This window comes from Panthera onca, chromosome B2, assembly GCF_046562875.1.
Source record: "Panthera onca isolate mPanOnc1 chromosome B2, mPanOnc1 haplotype 2, whole genome shotgun sequence".
NCBI classification, from domain to species: domain Eukaryota; kingdom Metazoa; phylum Chordata; class Mammalia; order Carnivora; family Felidae; genus Panthera; species Panthera onca.
The window spans coordinates 80860537-80887268 of NC_138343.1; the positions used below are offsets into that span (position 1 = coordinate 80860537).

Here is a 26732-nt window from a genome sequence, read left to right on the forward strand (position 1 = left end):
GGGTTTGGAAGCAGTGGTAGAAACACATGATGGAATTTTAGAGAAGTGCATTTAAGAATTCAGTGCAACTCCTTTTGGGATGAGCACTGGGTGTTGTATGGAAACCAATTTGACAATAAATTTCATATATTGGGGAAAAAAAAAAGAATTCAGTGCAACTCAAAAGATTTTCGGTAAAAATGGAATTTGGGAACAACTATTAAACCAGATTAAAATAAATGCAATTATTTAGATCAGTAAAAATACTTGTCGGTAAAAATACAATTTTAAGTACAGGATAAATATTGTATATATACACACACAAGCCCTTTTGTTTTAATTAAATTAACAATGAATGCTTAAAATGCCATATAATTTGAGAGGCACAATTTTTCTAAGAGAGTTATTTCTATGGTCTTTTTTGATGATCACAAACTTCAATCCCACTACTACTTGATATTTAGAAAAGTAAGGAACTTTGAACTAAAAATAAGAGTTCTTAAATAAGAGTTTCTATAGAGTCTTCTACAAAGACCAAAAAGTAGGGTGTTCATGATGAAGAAATACGTTGTTTTTTATATTTACAATAATTTCTAATATTCTTTGATGTAGCAGTATCTGTGTAAAAACGATTTTTATTTTTCAAATAAAGAATGACATTGCCAGCAATACAATATCCCATCTTTTTATATATAACTATGCAAGAATTCTAAGACTTGGAAGCGAGTCTTTAGTAACTCTTTAATCTCGGTACCTTCATGAAGAATGATGCACCAGGAAACTCAAATTGCAGTCAATCATATGAAATGAAGAAATTAAAATGCAAATAGAGACATCATTCATTGCCTCTTGATTATAATTTCATAGGAACAGAGACACAAAAAAATTAGGTTATTACTCTTCCAATCTATCCATTTACCTGTACTGGTGGCAGAATTGCTCTGTCCTTCATCTGAGTACTGACAAGGATACTGTAATGGCTCATCTGCTCCTGGAAAGTACTATGTATGAAAAAGTAAATTACAATTTAAAATTTCTTTAATACAAATTAAATCCTGTAAGAATTAACTTGGAGAGTACACATTAATTATTTCTTTGTTCTGGGATTTGAAAGTAGGAAAGTGCTGCTTTATTTTCTGTAAGGCATACACTGAATTTACAGATACCTAAACTCAGTATGTTCCTTAAGTTTTTGATTTTACAAAGATGACGATAATGTGCTACTCTTTTGAATTTCCACTATGATCAATGCCATATATCTACTTAAGTATCTATTTTACATAGAGCCTAGATAGTTTTGAAGAAAACAGCATACATTTCTGTAAAGGAACACAGGAAATAGTATGACTCCTCACAATGATATAAAACGTACTTATGTTCTCATAGTAGTGATATAAACTTCCAAACTGCTGAAATTATTGTTAGTCTGGCAACTGAGCCTGTTATGTCATAGAATAATTGTTAGAACTAATATTTTGAATATCAGAGATAGATTATGGCTGTTTCTCTATAAACTGGAGATGTAATATTGGCAATTTTTGCTGGATAAATATTAGAACTTAGGGGAAAAAAGGAAGGTCTTCTTTTCAAATCAGACAAAGCAAATACAAGTACAATTATAATTTGAACAATTTATGTATCCCAATGTTTTCAAGTATCTGACTATGGCGACTAAGTTGTTTTATTATGACCATATCTTTAGGGCTTGATGTATAGCTGGTATCCACATATGATGGGAAGTTTTAATCAGAGTAGTTCATGCTTGGTTTCAATAGAATAAACAGATCTTTGGCCATTTAGGAAGTATATATTTAAGGAGTTTGAAGGGTTCTTCTAGTGAGCAAATTGTTGTGAAATTCAGGGACTTTTCATAAGTATGTGAACTTTTAAAAGTCAAAGTAGCGTTTGATAGATTTTGCTAGTGCACCAAAAACCAGAGTCCTAAAATTATTCAAATAATTCTAAAAGTGTTTGTTTATAGACTAAGAAATTTTGATGATCATTTAACAGGGTTCTTCTAAATTTAAAAATTCCATAAATCCTAGAAGTTTAACTTTTTAATGGCAAATGAAAAGCTAAAAATATGCAATGAAAAACCAGAAGGTAAAAATCATTTAAATAAAGGTATCTGGGAATGCAACCATTCTATTGTCCTGCAGATAAGTGATTGTTTGAAGAAGATCTGCACTCAAGAAAATTTAAAATTTAGTTTGGCAAGTATTAGAGTCAGAATATACCTAAGTCCTGTAAAGACATTTAATTCAGCTTCTCTCACATTACAGATGAGGCAACAGGCCCCCAAAACAAACACATCTGTCCACTAAGTTACACAGGAGGAAAAACCAAGTCCAGAAACCTAGTCTAGCTATCTTTCCAGTATAAAGAACTAGACTTTTTTTCTTTTCCAAAATAACATTTCTTCCTTTGATTATAGGAGTGATAAGTACCCATTCTAACTTGGACAATACAGAAAAGTATAAAGCAGAAAAAAGCAATAATGTCTCTTTACTTCAAAATCCCAAACTCAGTATATATCAAATTCCCCTAAATCCAAAACCCCTCAAGAGAAGGATTATACCCGCATCAAGTGAGTCATTATTTTCACAATCTCCTCCATTGAAGGGCGCTGAGAAGGATCTTTAGACCAACAACGAGTCATCAGGCTCTCAATGGGCTTAGGTAAATTTTTGATCAGTGGTGGTCGAGTACCTATAATTGAAAATTAGAGGGGGGGGGAAAGAATGTATTTACCCAAAGAATGGTGTAAGCTTTTTATATGTATTTCCAATACAGTAGTTATTTTATAGTTCTTGTAATTTAAGATTTATTTTGGAATAATAAAAGTACATTTCTTTTTGGTCTATTAGGTTAACATATTTTCATAAAGGGGAAGCTATACTTTTGGCAAAGTTAAATTAAAATTTTTATATGCATTATGGTTAAGAGTATATTATTTCTCATGCTTATGAGAAATAATGAGAAATAATATTTCATTTGTTCTAATATTGTTCTTTTAACAAATAATAATGGCTTAGTGAGTGTTTTATTAAGAAAATAAAATGGTGGCTTGAGGTAATCTTCCTTGAACTGTATTTTCAGATTTACTGTAAAAATTTCAAATATGTTTGAAAAATCTTCCATAGCAGAAAAGTCACATCACTGTGGTATCATACTCACTGACCTCCAAATGACTCTTTTGTTGGTGGCAGACATTTTTTGGCTGCTGTGAATCTGTCATTTCACAAGCTGAAAACTATCAACTTTTACGTAATTACCAAGACTGTAATATTATTAGTGAGGTCCCTATCTTAAAGAAAGCCTCAAATATAATGAAATTTTTGTAATTTCACCAACTAACAAGTTAGTTCTTTTATTCCTTACTTCACTGTCAATTATTTACTGACAACTGACAGAGAGAACATGAAACACTGTCTTGTCAGTGCTCTAGTACTCTCTACAATGACATTAAAGGTAGTAAAATGAAAGGTAGTACAGGAAACTGGTAAAAACACTTAAGATTACTCAGATGATGGCACTGTTTGACAAGTCTATTAATGACCTAATTAGGCAGGTATTTGTATGATCTGTGGAATAGTGTATTAAAATGCCAATAAAACTAAAATGCCATAATCAGAATGATTACAGCCAAATGATAAATTAGAGTGATGCAAAAATTAGGAAGGTTAAACAAGGTTTCCCTTCATGAAGAGTTTATTTTTCCAAATAAAATGTGAAGTAACTAGATTATGAAGAACATGTATTTTAACATCATAAGTGGTTAGAAACATAACTACAGGTCTAAAAGGAGCGGGAGGGATGCAAAGAAAGAGTTCATATATCAATATAATTTAAAAATATGGGCACCGAGACTCACAAAGATCTGGATATGAATCCCAGCAATACCACTTACTAATCTAGTGACCTTGGGCAACTTCCTTTTCCTGTTTAGGTCTCAGTTTCCTAATCTATAAAACTGTAAAATGAGGAATAGTACTCCCTTCATAAGGATGGATGAGGAGATAAAAGAAAGAGTATGTGATGAACTCTGTTTTGTCTTTACGAATAGCTTAAGTAACAACTCTTATTATTATTCTTTGCTTCCTCAAGAGAAAAGGCTATACCTCCTTCAACTACCCTGATCATGAGAAGAGATTTTACTTATTTATTTAATTTTTAAATTTTATTTTCTCCACAGAGTCCAACCCAATGCTTTTCCACCCCCTGGAGAAAGCCATCCTAGGTAGTTGGCTCTGGCTGTACTGATGGCCTTTCCCAAATCAGCAGAATCAGCAGACCTCCTCAGCCTTGTTCTAAGGACAGGACCAGTCTCGGCACTGCCCTAACTGATTTGGGGGGTGTGGGGAGGAGTGCAGGAGACTGATGGCAGCAAAGTATTCTGGCAACAAAGAACTGGATGTTTTAATGTTAGGGATAAATGATTTTCTTTGAGGTAGACACAATTTTCCAGACAGAAAATATGCAAAATAATTAAAGAAAACTTTCTTTTTACGAACCATTATGAACAGCCCACATGATACGGAAAGCTGGGCCACCAATCTCATCAAAGGGTTTCCGACGTGTTATTACTTCCCAAAGGATAATACCCCAGCTGAAGACGTCACATTTTTCACTGTAATTGCTACCTAGAAAAAAAGGTGGTATAATTTCAAGACTTTTTTCCACATGACTTACAGAAACAACTGTTTTCATAAATTTTAAGAGTGAGCACTGTGTACAGGAGGATGCTGCATGTAGAGCTGAGAAATTATTCTTTGTGAAATACCTTAAGTCTCTGCAACAAATATATTTATTTAATGAATTGAGTGTTAATGCACTAAAAAAATCACCTTAGAAAGTTGGTCATTTTCTACCTTTCATTCAGAGGCATAGGACCTTTCTTCTATTTATTTAGACTTATACTTTCCCTGGGACACAGTATGAAACATCTGTACATTACTTTCTGTAATTTTTTAATCTTAAATTTTCTTCTCCCATTCATTCTTTTGATGGATAGAACTACCCTACTAGCAAAGCAGAAGAAATTTCTAATTTAGTGATAAGATTTTCTTTTCAATATCTGGCAAGATAAAATTTAATTTGCAAACTTAAAAGTTGTAAGCAGTGAAAATTATGCATAACAAATTTATAGTAAGCAGATTACGCTGCCAAATTTGTAGGATCACTAAATCGGTGGGTGAATCAGCACAATAAACAGCTAAAACCCACAAAAAACCCACTGTAACAACGAACAATTATTATAGTGATAGCTACACATGTACTTAGCACGTGTATTACACATGCAACTAAGCTGCACACTGTAAGCATTAAAATGAGATTACAGTCGGACTTGGGCTACAGGTGCTGACATCTTTCAGAAATGAAGAAGTCTAGCTTAATAGTACGAGCTTTGTTACTCTAAATATTAAAAGTAACTTTTATTTCTGGGCTTTTTTGAATAAACAAATCTTTTTGCTTTCCATACTATAGCAATACTATGTTATTTTAACACACAAAAAAGTATTTTAAATAGTTTTAAAACAATGTATTCTGTATATGAACTTAAAAACAGGAGGCATTATTTAATTTTGTATAATTTAACATTTGCTGGTCCATTCACTTTTTGATTGAATTTTAGGGCAAAATAGGTCCACTCAAGTGACCATGTGCACAGCAAATTTCTCTTTCCCTCAAGTGGCTATAAACAAAGAAACAAAAATCCTTAAATTCATCAAAAATAGAAGAAATAAGACATAAGCAGAACCTGATTACTAAACTGATTCTAAATTTTATGGACAGTCTTACTTCCTAATATACAAATCACACATCTTCAGTTCAACTTTACTCATTTAACAGATAGCTTGATGTTTTCATACAGAAACCTATCATGAATTTATAGACCATTCTTTTAGAACTTGTGTGAAATACGGAGATGTAAAAGAAAGCGAACAGGGGTGCCTGGGTGGCCCAGTCAGTTAAGCGTCTGACTCTTGATTTTGACTCAGGTCATGATCTCACGTTTCTTGAGATTGGGCCCTGTGTCCAGCTCAGTGCTGACAGCACTGGAGCTTGCTTGGGATACTCTCTCCCTCTCTGTCCCTCCCCCCACTTGTTCTTTCCCTCAAAATAAATAAACTTAAAAAAAGAAACTAAACATGAGATTTTTCTTTACTTGTCTTTCTTAGTTATCATATTTCTGCCAAATTACTTGCATTCCAAAGGCATGCTCATTTCAACTTTAGATGTCAATTTTTAACTACTAGGAAACCAATACAAAAGTACAGTTGAGTCTTACTATTCCTGGTATTTATGTTCTATAAAGTTTCTGCGAAGACTGAAATTAGTGAATGCTGAATCATTTGCTCATAGGGGCAATCAGAGTTGGGTTCCTGTGAGGCTCTTAATGTCAACTGGTCAAAACATGGAAGTCTGGAAAACCTCCAAAAGCATGGAGGTTAAAGAACACCCTACTAAAGAATGAATGGGTCAACCAGGCAATTAGAGAATAAATTTAAAAAAATATGGAAACAAAAATGAAAATACAACAATCCAAATGCGTTGGGATGCAGCGAAGGCAGTCCTGAAAGGAAAATACATTGCAATCCAGGCCTATCTCAAGAAACAAGAAAGATCCCAAATACAGAATCTAACAGCACACCTAAAGGAAATAGAAGCAGAGGAGCAAAGACAACCCTAACCCAGCAGAAGAAGAGAAATAATAAAGATCAGAGCAGAAATAAACAATATAGAATCTAAAAAAACTGTAGAGCAGATCAATGAAACCAAGAGTTGGTTTTTTGAAAAAATAAACAAAATTGATAAACCTCTAGCCAGGCTTCTCAAAAAAGAAAAGGGAGATGACCCAAATAGATAAAATCATGAATGAAAATGGAATTATTACAACCAATCTCTCAGAAAAACAAGCAATTATCAGGGAATACTATGAAAAATTATATGCCAACAAACTGGACAACCTGGAAAAAATGGACAAATTCCTAAACACCCACACACTTCCAAAACTCAAACAGGAGGAAACAGAAAGCCTGAACAGACCCATAACCAGCGAAGAAATTGAATCGGTTATCAAAAATCTCCCAACAAATAAGAGTCCAGGACCAGATGGCTTCCCGGGGGAGTTCTACCAGACATTTAAAGCGGAGATAATACCTATCCTTCTCAAGCTATTCCAAAAAATAGAAAGGGAAGGAAAACTTTCAGACTCATTCTATGAAGCCAGTATTACTTTGAATCCTAAACCAGACAGAGACCCAGTAAAAAAAGAGAACTACAGGCCAATATCCCTGATGAATATGGATGCAAAAATTCTCAATAAGATACTAGCAAATCAAATTCAACAGCTTATAAAAAGAATTATTCACCATGATCAAGTGGGATTCATTCCTGGGATGCAGGGCTGGTTCAACATTCGCAAGTCAATCAACGTGATACATCACATTAATAAAAGAAAAGATAAGAACCATATGATCCTCTCAACTGATGCAGAAAAAGCATTTGACAAAATTCAGCATCCTTTCTTAATAAAAACCCTCAAGAAAGTCGGGATAGAAGAAACATACTTAAACATCATAAAAGCCATTTATGAAAAGCCCACAGCTAATATCATCCTCAATGGGGAAAAACTGAGAGCTTTCTCCCTGAGATCAGGAACACGACAGGGATGTCCACTCTGACCACTGTTGTTTAACATAGTTTTGGAAGTGCTAGCATCAGCAGACAACAAAAGGAAATCAAAGGCATCAAAATTGGCAAAGAGGAAGTCAAGCTTTCACTTTTTGCATATGACATGGTATATACATGGAAAATCCGATAGACTCCACCAAAAGTCTGCTAGAATGGATACATGAATTCAGCAAAGTTGCAGGATACAAAATCAATGTACAGAAGTCAGTTGCATTCTTATACACTAATAATGAAGCAACAGAAAGATAAAGAAACTGATCCCATTCACAATTGCACCAAGATGCATAAAATACCTAGGAATAAATCTAACCAAAGATGTAAAAGATCTATATGCTGAAAACTATAGAAAGCTTATGAAGGAAATTGAAGAAGACATAGAGAAATGGAAAAACATTCCGTGCTCATGGGTTGGAAGAATAAATATTGTTAAAATGTCAATACTACCCAAAGCTATCTACACATTCAATGCAATCCCAACCAAAATTTCACCAGCATTCTTCTCGAAGCTAGAACAAGCAATCCTAAAATTCATATGGAACCACAAAAGGCCCCGAATAGCCAAAGAAATTTTGAAGAGGAAGACCAAAGCAGGAGGCATCACAATCCCAGACTTTACCCTCTACTACAAAGCTGTAATCATCAAGACAGCATAGTATTGACACAAAAACAGACACACAGACCAATGGAATAGAATAGAAACCCCAGAACTAGACCCACAAAAGTATGGCCACCTAATCTTGGACAAAGCAGGAAAGAATATCCAATGCAAAAAAGACGGTCTCTTTAACAAATGGCGCTGGGAGAACTGGACAGCAACATGCAGAAGAATGAAACTAGACCACTTTCTTATACCATTCACAAAAATAAACTAAAAATGGATAAAGGACCTGAATGTGAGACAGGAAACCATCAAAACACTAGAGGAGAAAGCAGGAAAAGACCTCTTTGACCTCAGTCGCAGCAATTTCTTACTTGACACATCCCCAAAGGCAAGGGAATTAAAAGCAAAAATGAACTATTGGGACCTCATGAAGATAAAAAGCTTCTGCACAGCAAAGAAAACAACCAACAGAATGGAAAAAGATATTTGCAAATGACATATCGGACAAAGGGCTAGTATCCAAAATCTATAAAGAGCTCACCAAACTCCACACCCAAAAAACAAATAAGCCAGTGAAGAAATGGGCAGAAAACATGAATAGACACTTCTCTAAAGAAGACATCCGGATGGCCAACAGGCACATGAAAAGATGCTCAACGTCGCTCCTCATAAGGGAAATACAAGTCAAAACCACACTCAGATATCACCTCACGCCAGTCAGAGTGGCCAAAATGAACAAATCAGGAGACTATAGATGCTGGCGAGGATGTGGAGAAATGGGAACCCTCTTGCACTGTTGGCGGGAATGCAAATTGGTGCAGCCGCTCTGGAAAAGTGTGGAGGTTCCTCAAAAAATTAAAAATAGACCTACCCTATGACCCAGAAATAGCACTGCTAGGAATTTACCCAAGGGATACAGGAGTACTGATGCATAGGGGCACTTGTACCCCAATGTTTATAGCAGCACTCTCAACAATAGCCAAATTATGGAACGAACCTAAATGTCCATCAACTGATGAATGGATAAAGAAATTGTGTCTTATATACACAATGGAGTACTACGTGGCAATGAGAAAGAATGAAATATGGCCCTTTGTAGCAACATGGATAGAACTGGAGAGTGTTATGCTAAGTGAAATAACTCAGAGAGAGAAAGACAGATACCATATGTTTTCACTCTTATGTGGATCCTGAGAAACTTAACAGAAACCCATGGGGGAGGGGAAGGAAAAAAAAAAGAGGTTAGAGTGGGAGAGAGCCAAAGCATAAGAGACTCTTAAAAACTGAGAACAAACTGAGGGTTGATGGGGGGTGGGAGGGAGGAGAGGGTAGGTGATGGGCACTGAAGAGGGCATCTTTTGGGATGAGCACTGGGTGTTGTATGGAAACTAATTTGACAGTAAATTTCATATATTAAAAAAAAACAAAAAACAAAAAAAACGCATAACCTTGTTTTATGTGTGTTTCTGTTTAAAACACCTTATTTAATATATAGTGTGGATTCTTAATATTGAACTCATGGAACTGCACTATAAATCATACCTGAATAAAGATTAGCTAGCATGCATTTTTCTCTCTGTAAGACATACCAGTCTTGTTATACTTAGGAACACTAGAACACTTCAATGCTGCTCTTGGAGGCCATCTTAAACAGTAAAATCACCAACAAAAAGCACATAAAGAACGAAAAAAATGTGGTACTATGTAGATCATAAAAACAACACAGTATGAGAGCTGAAATACGAAGGTGGTGTGCTGTCTCGTTCCTTAGCCGGGAACGTGTGTTGGATGACTCACAATTTTTCCCTGCTCCATACATGACCACAAATAACCATGAAAGCACCATGAATACTGATTTTAGGGTTACAAATAGGTGATTTTTACAGTTGCAATGGTAGAATATGAAAATGAGGATTGAACATATACTTGAATTTGCACAGAATGTTGCTAGACAATATAAATCTTACTATGATCTAGGGCTGTATTTGTTTACTACCTCCTTAGACTTTAGTACAGCTGACCCATGAATACTAGATTTATACACACATTTTTTTTTTTTTGGACAAATACAGTTTAACACCATAAGTGTGTTTTCCTTATTATCTTAATAACATTTTCTTTTCTCAGCTTACTTTATTGTAAGAGTACGGTATATAATACATATATAAAATATGTGTTAATCAAATGTTTGTTATTACTAAGGCTTCTGGTCAACAGTAGACTTTCAGTAGTTAAGTTTGGGGGAGTCAAAAGTTACACGTGGATTTTCAACTGCATGGGGCAGTGGTGCCATTAACCGTCTGCATTGTTCAAGGGTTAACTGTATACTTTATGATATGTACTATGCAGGAGTAAAACCATGGAAACGGGGTAAAGCCATAAACACATACTGGATGTACACGGAGTAAGAAGGAAGATTATCAATCACAACATGCTTTTGTCATTTTACCTTCAAAAACTTCAGGTGCCATCCAAGCAGCACTGCCCTTGTTATTGGTCATGTGTGTCTGAATGTCACAGGCTGTACCAAAGTCACAGATTTTTAAAACTGTCCCCCCTGCAACCAGCAACAAGCTGTTTACAAAAAAACAAAAACAAAGGTTATTAGACCAATACTTGATCCCTACAAAAAAAGAAGAGACATTTGTGGAAACAGAAAGTGTTAAGCAAAATGTCACTATTCAACTTCTGTCAAATGCTTCCTGGTCACCCTAACAGCTTAACAGTTCAGAGGAATATTAGCAAAGATTAACTGACCTTAACCTAGTTCTCTTAGGGAGACTGCTATACCCACATTTTGATGTCTCCATCTCTATCTCCATAATCTTTCCTGACTATATGTCTCTCTGGGCCAAAATTAAACATGGGGTTTTAAAAAGTTCTAGGTCAACGTTATGGTGTCCTGAAATGAAAGTGGATGGATTTCAATACCTTCATAAATCACTTGCACCCTAAACTTAATCTACCCTTTGCAGTGTTTTTCAAGCTGCAGGCAGAAACCTAGTCATAAAATATAGATCATAAAATCTAGCCCAAAGATCTGGAAACCTAGGTCACAAAATTGATTCAGTAGACTATGACAGCATTTTAAAAAATAGAAAATACCAAAGTGTGTCACAAACAGATTAAATACCGTTTCATGTATGTTGTTTCAGTTTTATACACATTAATATGTACACGATAGACTATGAAGTATGTCTTACCATGGATCATGGTCCAAATGTTTATAGACTTGTTATTAATCTTATGGCAAACAGATATGAATCTTTAGTTTAGCCTAATGTATCCAGACTGGTTAACTGTTCACTGACCCTATTTCCTTTCCCTCCTGGGCAAAAAGATTAGATTTTTTAGATTTCTGAGCAGTTAGATGGGGCTGTTCGTCCATTCTAGCCAATGGATTGTGGGTAGAAGTTATGTACTTCACTTTCAAGCCTGGCCATAAAAATCTCCCACATACAAATTTACTCCTTCTTTTCCTCGTATGCCACTGCATGCAGAGGATTTTGAATTACAAGACAGAAGAAGCCTGGGATTCTGAGCCACCAATGTGAAAAACTCACTAATCAGAAACACTCATTTTGGACTTCATACGAGTGAAGGAAAAAAAATATTTTGTAAAGCCATGAGATTTCAGAGCTTACCTATTATAACAGTGCCACTCTAACCAATACGAGAAAATGGTACAGAAGTGGGTGGTGGTGTAACAAAAATCTAATATACTGTATTTGATATTAGCTTAGTAGTAGGCACAAGAAAGCTAAAATTGGAGGCTGGAAAAATCCATGTAATGACATGGCAAAACATTTGGTAAAATCTGTCTCCTACGATAATTTGTGGTCCTAAAGGACTACAAAAGCTGACTGCTTCTAGATTCCAAACAGAAGGAAGACTGACAAAGGTCCACGAAGACTCAGTACTGCAGTAAAAAACACATTAAAAGAGAGTACTTCCCATGAAATTTAATGGCTTCAGGGTGCCACTATTCAGTTGAGAAAATGCGATGTGGCCAGAAATCAAATAAACCAGGTTCAAGATTTTGCCTAACAAAGAATTCTGGTAATAGTTATAGGCACATGAAACTGACTGGAACCAGAGATCACAAACCTACTTTTGAAGAAATTAATATTGCCAAAGGAGCAAGTTTCTAGTTAAAAGTTTGATTGTTTTGAGTCTTAACAACAATCCTCAGGACCCCAGATCTACATAAGCAGGATGTAGGTTATATAAACTGTAGGGCTTCTGAGGACAGTCTATGCCAAAACCCACGTCTGACGTGGTATGAAAATGCACAAGGAGTCTAGATAAGGGTGAAAGTTGGGAGTCATGAGCAATGGATAAGGGAGTTCCTTTCCAAGGGTAAAATCAAGGTCTGATCAAGACCACGCTCACAAATCCAGGGCAGAGGGACCAGACAATGCAGGACTTCATTCCTACACACCAGTAACTGCTATATGCCTCCATGCTTCTCTTTTCCCAGTGTAAATTTTACTGATTGTCCTGTCTTTCTGCGATTATGTATTGTGTGAGTTGGGAGAAAGAGGTGAAGAGGTGACAGATAAACTTGTCCTTTTAATTGCTTTCCAAATGAATTAAACGGGCCACACCCAGACCAGTTGGAGAGCACGGGTACGTCATCCTGAGAGCCTTTGGGATGTTTAACTGGCAAAGAACAGTAAGCGGTTCTAATCTGTGGTTAGAGCAGTAAATAAATACTTTGGGTGACCGGGACTGGCCGACTGCTCATAAAAGCCACCCCCAACTTCCTCTACTTTTCTGAACTTCTAGATGTAGCTAAGACTGAGTTGTAGCCACTGATATGTGGGTAGAGGGAGGGTTACTTCTAGGTGTGGCCCAAAAAATCTCTCACATGATCTCCATTCTCTTTATCTGCTGGCTGAATGCCTACTTTCCCAAAGTCCTGGAGGATAGCAGAAATACAAGATGAAGGGAGCCTAACTGGGTCCTTGAATGACTACATGGAAGACCATCTGCCAAAGAAAAACACCTGTTTTGGATTTTACATGCACAAAAAATACATTTCGACTGTGATAAGCCCAGTATGAGCTACAGCAGCTGGTGTTAAAATAGCTAATATTCTCAGCTATTAAGATTCCAAAGACCCTGATACTCAGAGTCTTAAGCTTCTTATATCCCAATGTAACTTGTTAGTCCTATAAGAACTGAAATATATAAAGCATTCTGAAAGTGTAAAAAGACAATTTTTATTAGTTTGTTATTAAAGAGTTAATTAAACATTTAAAAATAAATGTGTGAGACACTCTCTAATATCCTTACCTAAAAGACTTATAGTCATGTTGGTTAATCTGTAAACAAGTAGAAATAATTCTTTATTTTGAATCCCCTTCTTACACGCAAAAAGGTATTTCTGTTTTATATGGCCAACATTTATCTTAATGTATGTTTACTCATTTTGTTTCACCATTCCTTCTTGAACCTTATACTTGTCTACGTAATCATTTTCTTTCTTTCCCAAATACCTTCAATTAAGGTCCATGTATTGTAAATTCTCTCAGGTTTTCTATCAAAATGTCTTTAACTTGCACCTTTCTCCTTAAAAATAATTTAGGGCAGGTACACAATTCTGCGTAGGTAACTATTTTTTCTCAGCTCTGTGAAGTTATGATTCTAGTTTTCTAGCTTCCATTAATGGTACTGGAAACTATACTTCAGTCTACCTGACAATCCTTTGTAGGTAATCTCTTTTCTGATTAGCTGATTTAAAAATCTCCCCTTTGTTTTTGTTGTTCTGTAGCCTCCTTAAGGTGTGTCACAGGGTAGACTCCTTTTCATTTATCCTATTTACAATTCATAACTTTGTCCAGAAAATTCTTGGCCAATACCTCTGAAGTTATAATATCTCCCCATCCTATTTTCTTCAATGGAGTTCTATGTTGTTAGTCTTTTCCTTTTTCCTATGTTCCTTAACCTATCATTTTTCTCATCTATTTGTGTTGCATTCTGGGTAACCGCAGATATCTTACAGCTTACTGATTTTCTTGTCACCTATTCCAGATCTATTGAAATTTTTTAATTATTCCAAAATGTTGTGTTTAGTTCTTTTGGTCATTTTGAATAGTTTTTACTCCTTGAACATTTTAATTCCTTTTTTTTAATTAGCATCCTTATTTTATATTCCATATTGATAATTTCAAATATTTGGAGTCTTAATATTTGAGGGCTTAATTCTGTTCTATGTTATTTCTACTGACATTCACTCATGGTAACCTGAATGCTTACGGGTGCAGTAATTTTTTTTTTTTTTTTTTTTTTTTTGAGAGAGAGGGAGAGAGAGAGAGAGAGAGAGAGAGAGGGCATAGCACGCGTGAGCATAAGCATAGGAGGAGCAGAGGTAGAGGAAGAAAAAGAATCTTAAGCAGGTTCCAAGTTCAGCATGGAGCCCGACACAAGGTTTAATCCCACAACCTGGGGATCATGGCCTGAGCCGAAATCAAGAATCGGACGCTCAACCGAGTCCAGCAGGCGCCCCACAGGTGTCATAATCTTTATTGTGGCTTTATGATTTGATCAGTTTTAATCTGCAATAATTAACAGTCTGGACTGAAAGAATAAGACTTTAAAATGGAGTTTCACTTACTATTAGATGCCCTCCCTGGTACACTACCAATCCCCAAAACAGTTTTAACCTGTCTTGCTGGGATTTTTCTTGATTGTGCAAGTAGGGCAAATTCAAACTCACGACAGCAGGAAGGGAGACAGCTCTGTTAAGAAATAAGAAATAAAAGCTCTGCCTAGTTAGAAAACTGATTTTTTTCCTAGCCTACTTTTAAGTTGTTCTCTCCAAAGACACTGACTTTATAGAGAGGTCTCAGGTCTGCTACTTTACCTGGTGCAGAACAAAGGACCTGTCTCCAGTTACATAAGAGCCATTAAAATTGGGGACTCTACATTTTTTATACTGAAAGAAGCTCACAGTAGACTCCCTGGCTTCCAGGCTTGGTTTAGTTCTTTCAGGATTCAGTTCTCTCCATCGTTTGCCCTGATGATTTCCCTCATCTTCTTGTGAGATCACCTATGCATGTAAAAAGATGTTTGTTGCTGGGGCTCCTGGGTAGCTCAGCTGGTTGAGCATCTGACTTTGGCTCAGGTCATGATCTCATGGTTGGTGGGTTCAAGCCCTGCATAGGGCTCTGTGCAGACAGCTCGGAGCCTGGAGACTGCTTTGGATTCTGTGTCTCCCTCCCTCTCTCTGCTTTTCCCCCACTCATGCTCTGTTTCTCTCTTTCTCAAAACTAAATAAACATAAAAAAAAAAAAAAAAAAAAAAGAGGTCTGTTGTAATATGTAGTATCTCTGGGTGTTTGTTGTAGGATGATTTTTCAGTTGATCTGGTTTGCCACATTGCTGGAGGGTCAAAATTCTTACCATGTGAGCATAAGAATCAAAGCCACATTTGTATACAATTTCTATCAGCACACATAGGTTGTCAGGATTTAAATGCATAGCTTTAAAGGCTTCACTTTATGTGTTTTTCAAACTAGGGTATGAAACCTTGCAAGTATGTCAGTGTATGCCAAGGTAAGTGGTAGGGAGCCCACAGAGCCCCAGGTCAAAGCTAGCACTTCTCCCTGGACTATCACTTTTACACAGCTGTGAGTATTTCTAACATCCCAAGATTGACTTGAAAACAAACTACACAATATATGAAGTTGAATGCAAAATTTGCACACAATATTCCTTAAGAAGGCTTATTGGGCTCTGTCCCTAGTAGAACACTGAAGTTATATCATTACTTTGTTCTACGCAGTGGGAAAGTTTGAGAGGCACCAATTTTGGGCATTGAAAACTATACAGAATCTCAAAATGTCAAGTGATTCAGTAGCATTGTATTTTCTGAAAACAGCTCTAAAAATCAAGTCTTCCAAGTCTAAGATTGCTTACATGAACAGAAATAGTTTCAAATACTTGCTTAGAAAGTAATAAGAAATTCTGTTTATTAAAAATAAAGAGGTAAATATCTGAATATACTGACATGAAAAGATGTCCATGTAAGTGAAAAAAAGCAACATTATACATAACATAACCCATACATGCTTAAAAAATGAAATAAGACCGAGGTTACCTTTGAGGAGCAGAAACAGGAAAATATTGCTTTATATTTTTATGTGCTTTTTGAATTTGTTTTCAATCATGAATATATTTATTTGAAAATAACAACATACACTTTAATTAAAGAAAAAAGGTAAAATAAACCAATATAGAAGGAAAAATGATCTTTATTTTAAATGTCCTTATTATTAAGAAAAAATTTTTTTTAACGTTTATTCATTTTTAAGAAACAGAGACAGAGTGCGAGTGGGGGAGGGGCAGAAAGAGGGGGAGAAACAAACCAAAGCAGGCTCCAGGCTCTGAGCTGTCAGGACAAAGCCTGACGTAGGGCTTGAACCCACAAACCATGAGATCATGAACTGAGCTGAAGTCAGATGCTTAAGCAACTGAGGTACCCAAGCACTCCTTAAATGTCCTTACTTTTAACGTCCTTCTAAAAAATTTTTTTTATGTTTAGAACGTGTGTACAGGAGGAACATAACTCTATTACAGTTAAAATGACCTAATGAAAGATTTCCAGAAAAATTTTCTGAACTTAAGATTCTGCCTTTCCTAAGTGCTTTATTAACCAAGTACAATCACCAAGTAGCATGCTCTTACTTAGGTTTTCCTCTTCATGACAAACAGAAAATAAAGATAATCTGTACCATCACATTGTAGTAATATTCGAAAGCAGAAATGGAATTTATTCAAATTATAAATTTTATAAATTCTTTGTATATAATTTTATACTAAAATTCTAACTGGAGAGTTTCTTTTCAGTCCAGCATGACTAGGATAAACCAGATAAACTACTATATACATCTGCATTAGGTCACAAATACTTCTATGCTAACTGAAGTGGAAAGAATGTTAAATGCAATTTATCTTTATATGTCCTTCAACAAAAAGTTTCCTGTTTTACTGTTCTTGTTCCAGCTCTACTCTTTACCCAAGATAAGAACTCTAACTGGTTTCCTTGTTTCATATTGGTATATCAAGGTAGTTTATTCTGAATGACTTTTATATTATTATTATTATTACAATTAGTACTCCTTTACTCATAAGATTTTGATAGGTCATCAGCCATGAGCATGACATTCAAGGTTCACTGAAATATGAACCTAAGTGATCTTTGCAGGCTTACATTCATTCACACAGCTGGGACCAAAACACATTTTTATTTCTGAAGTATTACACAAATGAACCTGCAAAAGAAGAATAAAATAGGGGTACAAACACAAGTCGATATTCTATAAAACACCTAACCAAATCATCAGTTGCCTTTTTTTTTTTAAGTTCAATTATTTTGAGGGGGGGGGGCAGGCAGAGAGAGAGAGAGAGAAAGAGAGAGAGAGAGAGAGAGAGAGAGAGAGAGAGAGAGAGAATCTCAAGCAGGTTCCACACTGTCCGTGCACAGTTTGATGTGGGGCTTGAACTCACGAACCATGAGATCATGACGTGAGCTGAAATCGAGTTGGAAGCTTAACCGACTGAGTCACCCATTCTGTGGAACTCCTCTCGACCACAGAATTCAGTTTTCCAGTGATAATAATAGAGCATGTGGACTTGTATATATAATTATTTATGTAAGCATAGCCATTCCAAAGAATTTTCTTCTCCTCACTACATTCTGAAAAATCAATTCTAACTCTAAAGCCCAATTTGTGCATTAAGTGCCCCAAAGACAATCTGCAATACTATAGGATGAGTACAATCAGAAGGATGACCAAGAGGAATGAATGACTTAGGCCAGACTTCTTGTAAGTATACTGATGGTATTTAAGACAAAAGGAAGAGTTCCTATTCACAAATGATTTTAGTAGGACATATCCAGTCTAAGTAGGTTGGCTAAATAAACCTAACATTTATGGATTTATGGGGTATAGGTAGATGGAGAATGAAGGCAGTCACTTAAGTTGTATAATTATGGAATAGAAAAGATATTGGAAAACTGAAAGGACTTCCTTTTGTATTTTCATGTACATTGTTTTGTTATTCCAAAGCCAAAACATGCCCTAATAGAAGAAAAGGGATATTTTTGGAAGTTCCATCTGATGGTTTCTGGCTTCTCCAGAAAAAAGATGCTTTGTACCTGATGCTTGCCCGGATCCTTTGAATCAATAGTCAATTTGTTGTTGGATAAGAGCTATGATTCTCATGAGTTTGTTTTGATAATTCAGCTGTATGTTAATTAAGAGAGGAAAAACAGGACTCGATCTTCATAAACAGGAAAAAAAAAAGACAAAGTGATTTCTTCTTCACTAGGCAAAACAGGTTGCTAAGGTACTAGCCTCTGGAGTCAAGTTAAAAAAATAAAGGTGTCATGAATCTGGGTCTTAAACATTATTTGACCAGGGACCTGGGGAAAGAGAAATCAGTTTAAGCCTGGGAGTAGAAATAAGGTACACTAGTGAGAACAAGTGATTCCAAGAGCTGAAACCTATGTAGAATGTATCAGATTAGACATGAGAGTGACAAGTTGTACCCAGAAGGGGCACTTTAATGCTTTAAACCTGCATCAAGAGAACGGAATACTTGAAACTGATTTCCTAGGGGAAACCTCTTATATGAGGCTGATGTGGTGGCTGGGGGTAGAGAACGAGAGAATGGCATGTGGAGACTCTGTCACAAGTGGATAAAGAAGAAAATAATCAGAGAGAAAAGGGGACAATACCTGTATGTTTTCTTTAACTGAATACCTATATAAACAAAAAAAAAAACCCAAAGTTTCACCCTTTAAAATACTTATTCAGGGAATTGTGATCCTAGGATCCTCAATATGGAGAAATCCAGAAGATTTTCAATTTCTACCCAGATGCCAGAAACGTTCTTTTGCCTTCCTCTAAAAGGGCAAATAATAACCACTCTGTAAATTTTTGTAAAATGTCTACTATGTGTGGACATTGTGCTAGCTGTTAGGGATATAGTAGGGAACAAGACAAACTTGTCTCTGATCTCATGGAACTGTCTAGGGGCAATGATATATACAGCAGGCACAAAATAAATTTATAGCCTTACCAATTCTAGAAGTTTGCAAATCCATAGCAAGAATTATTAAAAATAAAAATTCAACTAAAATTAAAATCCTACTAAAGAGAACATTTTAAAATGCAAGCTTAAATAACTAAATAATGAAGGTGAGTTAAAAATAAACACTCTCAAACAAGCCAAAGGGAAGAGAAAAGAGAAAATCATGTGCAACAATTAGCTTGAATTAGAAAGTGGTGGGGGGGAGGGAGTGGTGTGGTGGAGGGATGGAGAGAGAGAGAGAGAGAAGGAGAGCGAGACACGGCACTATTAGAACTTACTTTGGTGGTTTCAGGTCCCTGTGAATTAGAGCTTTGGGTTGCATGCTGTGAAGATAAGCCACTCCTTGGGAACACTGTAAACACCAACTCATTGCGTGGGCAGCAGTGTAATATGGCAATGGTTCAGCACCATGCAGCACTGCAAAAGAAAGGCACAAACTAAAAAGAACTTTATTGCATATAACAAAAGACACAGGGTGAATGCAAGCACTGTCGGAACACATGACCAGGTCTATTTCTACATATGTTCCCATCAGTCCTGCTTTTAATTATTTTCTAAATATAAAGATAGAAATATCTAGTAATTTCAAATGGATACATACCACATAAATACCTAAAATCTAATAGTACTTCTAGTAAAGGTTATATATATGCTCTATCTAGCAAAATCAATATATATTACCACTTTTCCACTGATAGATACTGTCTTTCACAAAATAATGTAAATTATAAACAATATGATAGTATACTATTGTAACAGAAATATAGAGAAGTAGTACAGAAGGAAATAAAACAATGTAAATCAAGATGTTTACAATTATGCTTTCTACAATAGCTAAAAACTAGAAATAGTTCAATCAAATAAAACAATGGAGTATGAGAGCTACCCATTAACAATGATGAACACGGTAAATATAAATAAAAATTTAAATAAAATACTAACTTAAAAAATAGAATGCAACAATTTATTTTATATAAATGCAACAATATATTTACTACACTGGTGTTTTGCAAGAGTGAAAAAGTTAGCTCTGTTCTATAAAAATAACTAAATGACACAGTGTCCTTCATTGTTAAAACGTTCTGTGAAGGGAGTTTTCACAATTTTATTTTTCTGAAGAGAGCAAATTATGCAGAATGAAATGGAAGTATGGTTAAAGAGTTCTCAAATGAGGAGGCTCAAAGCTAAGAGAGGGCAAAAAACAAAAACACTAATAAAAGTATGAAGATATTTTAAAATCTGTTTAAAAAGCAAATTTTACCTTACTTAAATGCTTTTAGTATTATGAAAAGTACCACTTAGACTTCTAAATTTCATATACCAATGCTGTAGCATTTCATCTTTTCATTTCTAATCTTTAGCAGATTTTTTTTTAATTACCTCCTTTTGGGATTCTGAGGGTAAACTGTGAAGAACATTAAGCAACTAACAGTGTATATTAAGATCTCTTCAATGATTTTATTCTACTAGATAAAGACAAGTCTAATGACACTCACCATTATATAAAGAGCCCCCTTCAGCGTATTCCATCACAAGACACACCTAAAAGAAACACATGTCAGAATAATTAACTACAGTGTTGTGGCACCTTACGTGATTTGGGCCAGATAGTTCAGTTCAATCTTTAATTTTATAAATGCATTAAAAATTCTTTTGGTCTCTAGTATGTGAATGGTATTAACGGAAAGAAAAGGGGACCCAAGACTCTGTCTTCTATACAAGGGGCCCACTGTCTAAGAGTGGAAATGAATGTGAACACATAATCACAAGATCTTTGAGAACTTTCTCCAGTGCTGAGTAGATGCTGTCACAGGATGTCATAAATCTCATAACACGATGAGTTTACTGGATGAGACCACCTAAGATAATTCCTCCAATATACTGTGTTGTTAACAGACTAGAAACAAATACATAAAGTGCAATTTTTTTGAAATAATCTAACAGATCAAAACAGCTTCAAAAACTACATCCCCTCAAACATTTACCGTGTCACTGCTTACAGATGGGTGACAATGAAAAAGTGACAAACTTACTGGATTCAAGCAGGCCCCATACAGCTTTACAATATTAGGATGGTTCACGCGGGATAACTGTCGAAGCTGTAACAAATTAAGGTTTCTTTTAAAAGGTGCTAACTTATGAGAAACTGATTTCACAGCATCATTGTAATTTCATGGTTGTACAAAACATTAGTTCAATCACTCAACTATCATCATTCACTATGTAAGCAGGCACTGTGGTCATAAATGCCTGCCCAGGATGGCAAAGATTCCCTGCCCTAGAGCTCTCACGCTTTAATTGAGAGATGGACATGTAAACAAATAATTAAGGTAATGTGCAAAGTGCTGTAACAGGAGTTATGAACAAGTCATGGTAAGTACAAATAAGAATAAACTTTGCCAAGAAATGTTAGGACACTATCCCAGAGATGGCACTGAGCTGAGTTATTGAAGCCAGAAGAAGCCCTGTCATTGTCATCATCTTCATAACTATGGCTGAATAATCTATCTACTCTGTGCCGGGCATTGGGGGGTACTTTATAGATACCATATAATTCTCACAACTCTGCAAGGTAGGTATTGTCATTTCTACCTTAAAAGAAGAGGGACCTTTAAGATAAAGCTCAGAGAGGGTTAAGTGAGCTGTTAAATATCGTACAGCTAGGAAGTGGTATAGCCAGGGTTTGAACTTTGGTTTATCTGACTTAAAATCTGCACTCTTTCTGCATATGTGTGCTGTCTTCCCTATTTCCTTCTCCTATCTCTTGAATTAATTGCCTCCTCTGCATTCCCACTACCATTGCCTTAGTAACATGACTGCTGTAGTAATTGCCGTGTGTTCTCCTAGCTATTCTTCCTACTTCCAGCTTTAATCTTCCCCAATCCAATGAATCACACTAAGGTCAGTGAGAGGTTTGGCTATACTGTTTCTCTTGCTCTACATCTCAAACATCTGTTTATGTGTCCCTCCAAACTGCACCTTACTCTCTTTCTTCTCTCTTTTATGTCTTTTCCTTTCTCTTCCTCTTATTATTTACATTATACTGCTGGCTCATATGAAGTCCAAAAAGATAAACCTTTTTACTATATGCTAGTAGAAAGCTATATTTTTCTACAGCCAACATCTGTGTATTTTCAGTCCTAACACAAGAATATCACTATTTATTATATTCATTTATTATAAATACATATTTATTATATTTCATCTTAAGGTTCAGGACTGAGCTTCAGATAGCAGATTATGTAAGTATTCCTGCTCCCTCCTCAAATCCTACTAAGACATTAAAGGCATTTTTTCAAGGCACAAAGAAGTATAAAGAGAATGTGAAATGAGAAGACAACAACACATTTTTGAAGTTGGAAAGCAAATGATTAGCAGTATCGGACACAGCAGATCTAAAAAAAAAAAAAAGAAAAGAAAAGAGAAAATGAGAAGCAATGAGATTTATCTCATAAAATCTCCAAAGGGTTGGGAGTACCAGGTACCTATGCAAATAAGGCAATAATGGAAGAGAGAGACTGGCTGAAAGGTAGACCAAAGATTCCCTCCCTTCCTGACTTCAAACAGCTTAGTGATGCCTCTGTATCATCCCAAAGATTAGAGGCTGTTTCTTTGATATAGCAAAGAGTCTCTGGATTGGGGGATACCAAAGAAAAGTAAGGAATGAGCTCAAAGTAGTTGCCTCTGAGAAGCAGAAAACTTGATGGGAAGGAGGGTAAGGGAATAAAAGTTTTCAAAGTAAGAACATGTAGAGGACTCACATCCAATGTGGCTGATCCAAAGCCCAGTGTGCATCTCTCTCCTCTAGTTTCTTCCCCTCCTTCTCTCCTTGGTTTGAGAAAGTCTAGGCTGTGGTTGTTGGGAGCCTAGGCCTTCAACCAAAAGTACTGTACTCACTTGTTGGGGGCAGAGGCCAGGGTGATGACACAAAGGAGTCTGAACCAGGCTCTCTGTCTGGGTCTTACTGAAAGTTTGTCTGAGAGACATAACTCAGTGGAAGGGATGATGGATTGAAGGTAGCAGCCTGTGAGAACACCTATTGCTCTTTTTAGGTAGGATGATAATATATAAAGGAAGAGCCAAGGTCTTTCCAGAAGTGACCTGATAGAATTCATCACGTGGTTTTCATAGGGGAGGTGCACACTGGGCTAGTGCTATAAAGTCTTTATTAATTATTTTATTTTTACACTTAAAAATTTTTTTTACTTATTTTTGAGAGAGAGACAGAGCACGAGCAGGAGAGGGGCAGAGAGACAGAGGGAGACACAGAATCTGAAGCCGGCTCCAGGCTTCGAGCTGTCAGCATAGAGCCCAATGGGGGGCTCGAACTCACGGACTGCGAGATCATGACCTGGGCCGAAGTTGGACGCCCAGCCAACTGAGCCATCCAGGCGCCCCTATTTATTTTATTTTTAAATTCTCATGTCTGAATGTCTCTCTGGAAGAGATGTGTCTCTGATAAACTATCTGGAGTTGAGAGATGGGATTAGAAGGGATTGGCTGCAGGCAAGGGAGTTAAAGATCTGTAAATGAAAGAAATTGAATTTGAAGGTGAGAGAGACACACAGAGGAGGTGGGGTAGAGGGAAGACCAATTGCTTTGTGGGAGACTGGAGCCCAAGGTCTCAGAACTAATGAAGGAAGAAGTGTGTCCCAACCTTGTGAATCTCTTAAAAACCATTCAGTTGTACTTCCAACAGGTGAATTTTATGGTACATAAAATAAAGCTTTAAAAAAAGAAAAAAAAAAAAGAATATGTGGACTATCTGACAATCTCAATTATATGTATATATAACCTTGATAAAAAATTTTTATCCAAGCTATTATAATCTTTTCAAGTCCTGATTCCTAGTGTTTAACACATATGCTTTTACCTAGTTTTGTGAAAGTGCCAATACACTTTTAGACCTTATCTAAACCATAAACAAATATCATGAGTAAGGCAAGGCTGAGGCCAGACTCTCGGAGCATACTATTAGAGATCATCTTTTCTTCATGATGACCCCAAACTATCAGCATTTCTCAACTCATTCAATTAATTACAAAAATCCACTTCGTCATATCCCAACTAGGTTCTCAGTCTCCATGTTATACATTTAAAAATATCATAAAGTATATTTTGAAATTATAATTAAATATAATCACAAACATAAATTCAGAAAGGTTTGTAAGATAAAGACCACTTATCCACTGGTTAAAAAGTGATAAAACCACTGATATTTTTTTAAAGTTTATTTTTGAGAGAGAGAGGCAGAAGAGAGCTGTGCATGAGTTGGAAAGGGGCAAAGAGAGAAAGAATCCAAGCAGGCTCTGCAAGAACGTCTCAGAGCCTGACATGTGGCTCTAACCCACAAACCATGAGTTCATGACTTGAGCAGAAACCAGTCAGACCCTTAACCGACTGAGCCACCCAGGCACCCCAAAACCGGACTTAATGAACTACTATAATTTAATATACAACATAGTACAAAATTAAGAATAAATCTGACAATAGAATAATCTCAATTACTGAATTCTCCATCATCAAATCTGTAAGAGAATAGTTGTAGATTTTCATGCTAAATGTGAAATAATCAAATTTGAAATTTTTCCCTGTAAAATGATCTCATTTGAATTTCTAAAAATATTCAGTCAAAAATGAATGCATAAAATTTCCCTTAATTTTAGATAATGGGAGAAAATATCATTTCTTTTCTATTTTAAAATTTAAATTCTGTGTCTTGAAATAGATCTGAATCACATGGATGAGACTATATTTTAATAAAGGGATGATTCATTTATGTAGTTAGTTAAGAGTCTTTTCCTCTACTTTTTAATCAGAATTAAGAGTGTGAATGAAAAATGTTTCCATGGCATTATCTCTGGATCTACCAAATTGCTGAAGTTGAAGTATACAGAGAAGTGACAACTGAGAAACAACTTCTTTCACAATATTAAATTCATAGAGTATCTTAGGTAAAGAATTACACAACGGAAATAAGATCTCAACTTACCTCTACAATAAAAGCTTTCCTCTCAGATTCACTTTCTATTTGTTTAATGGCAACATCTTTTGCTCTCCATTTAGCTTTGCAGACTACTCCAAAGGCTCCTCTTCCAACAACCTGAGTTAAAAAACAACAACAACAACAACAACAACAACAACAACAAAAAATCACCCATGAGAATCAGAAATAAATAGATCCAGCCCAACATATAACACTGAAGCTGACTTGAAAGATTTGGAAAAGATTTTAGAAATCATCACTCCCTGGATTTGCCACTGAGCATGTATGAAGTTTCACTGAAGTGAGAAAATAATGAACTTGTCTCTATCTTTTGAAAGTTTATGACCTAGACAGCTCTTCATTGTCAAGTAAAACCAAAACAACAAATAAAAAAGACTCCTGGAACAAGAAGAAAAAAAAAAAGAAAAGAAAAGAAAAGAGACAAGATAAACAAGGAGAGAGAGAGATGGTTTGGGAAAAGAAAAAAAAAAAGCAGGAACATACAATCGGTGTTTAAGCTATCATACTTATGAAATTAAAAATAGCTTTTGAATAATTCAGTAGGGGTATGAAACAGAGGGGAAAGGACAAAAATACAGATGATAAAAGATTGGCCCCTGTGACAGTAGACAAAACTTAGTATTACCTATATAATGGAATACACTTGGAATCCATCAAGAAAAAGAAATGAACTGCTGATTGATAAATGCTACAACATGGATGAACTTCAAAAAACACTGTGCTAAATGAAAGAAGCTACATACAAGAGACCACACACTATGATTCCACTGACGTGAAATGTCCAGAAAAGTTAAATCCATAGAGATAGAAAGTAGATCAGTGGTTGCCTAGAACTGAGAGTGAAAATTGGGATTAACTGTAAATGGGTAGGAGGAATATTACCAAGGGGGTGAAAATGTCTGAAAACTGATTTATGATGATGGGTGCATAACTTGGCATATTTGTACAAATGACCGAATACTTCAAATTGGTGAATTTCATAATATGTAAAATATTTCATTAAAGTTATTTTTTTTAAGTTATAAAAGGTTGGCCATGTATTTTATTATTGTTGACAGCTAACTGATAGGGACCTCATGGGTTCATTGCTCTCTCATGCTATTTGCTTTACTTTTACAAATGTTTGAAATTTGCCATAATATAAAAACAACAGAATAGATTTTGAAGCTTGTTAAGATTTTATTATTGTAAATGACCTTAGTTAAGTGCCATCTACTCCAATTTTTCAGCTTCCAATGTATCTAAGTACCTTGTGGCAATGCTTTTTCCTTAAGTGAAATATCTGTCCACACCTCTCATTTATGTACTTTCTTTTTTTTTTTTTAAAGTTTATTTATTTTTGACA

The 26732-nt window shown here is 35.6% G+C and overlaps 1 protein-coding gene across 8 annotated transcripts in view; it reads right to left on the minus strand.

The window, feature by feature from the left end:
- Window positions 1-26732, minus strand: part of MAP3K7 (mitogen-activated protein kinase kinase kinase 7) — an 85546-nt gene that overhangs the window by 43877 nt on the left and 14937 nt on the right. For all 8 annotated transcript variants that reach the window (XR_009605113.3, XR_009605112.3, XR_009605110.3 and 5 more), the window contains exons 2-9: window positions 25373-25483; window positions 21414-21479; window positions 20877-20922; window positions 19659-19797; window positions 10728-10852; window positions 4494-4622; window positions 2558-2688; window positions 899-980 (exon numbers count right to left, since the gene is read on the minus strand). Coding sequence is in view for 2 of the 8 variants with exons in the window: in XM_060616197.3 (XP_060472180.1) it covers window positions 899-980; window positions 2558-2688; window positions 4494-4622; window positions 10728-10852; window positions 19659-19797; window positions 20877-20922; window positions 21414-21479; window positions 25373-25483 (829 nt within the window). In the remaining 6 variants the exon portion in view is untranslated. The remainder of the gene's footprint in view (window positions 1-898; window positions 981-2557; window positions 2689-4493; window positions 4623-10727; window positions 10853-19658; window positions 19798-20876; window positions 20923-21413; window positions 21480-25372; window positions 25484-26732) is intronic.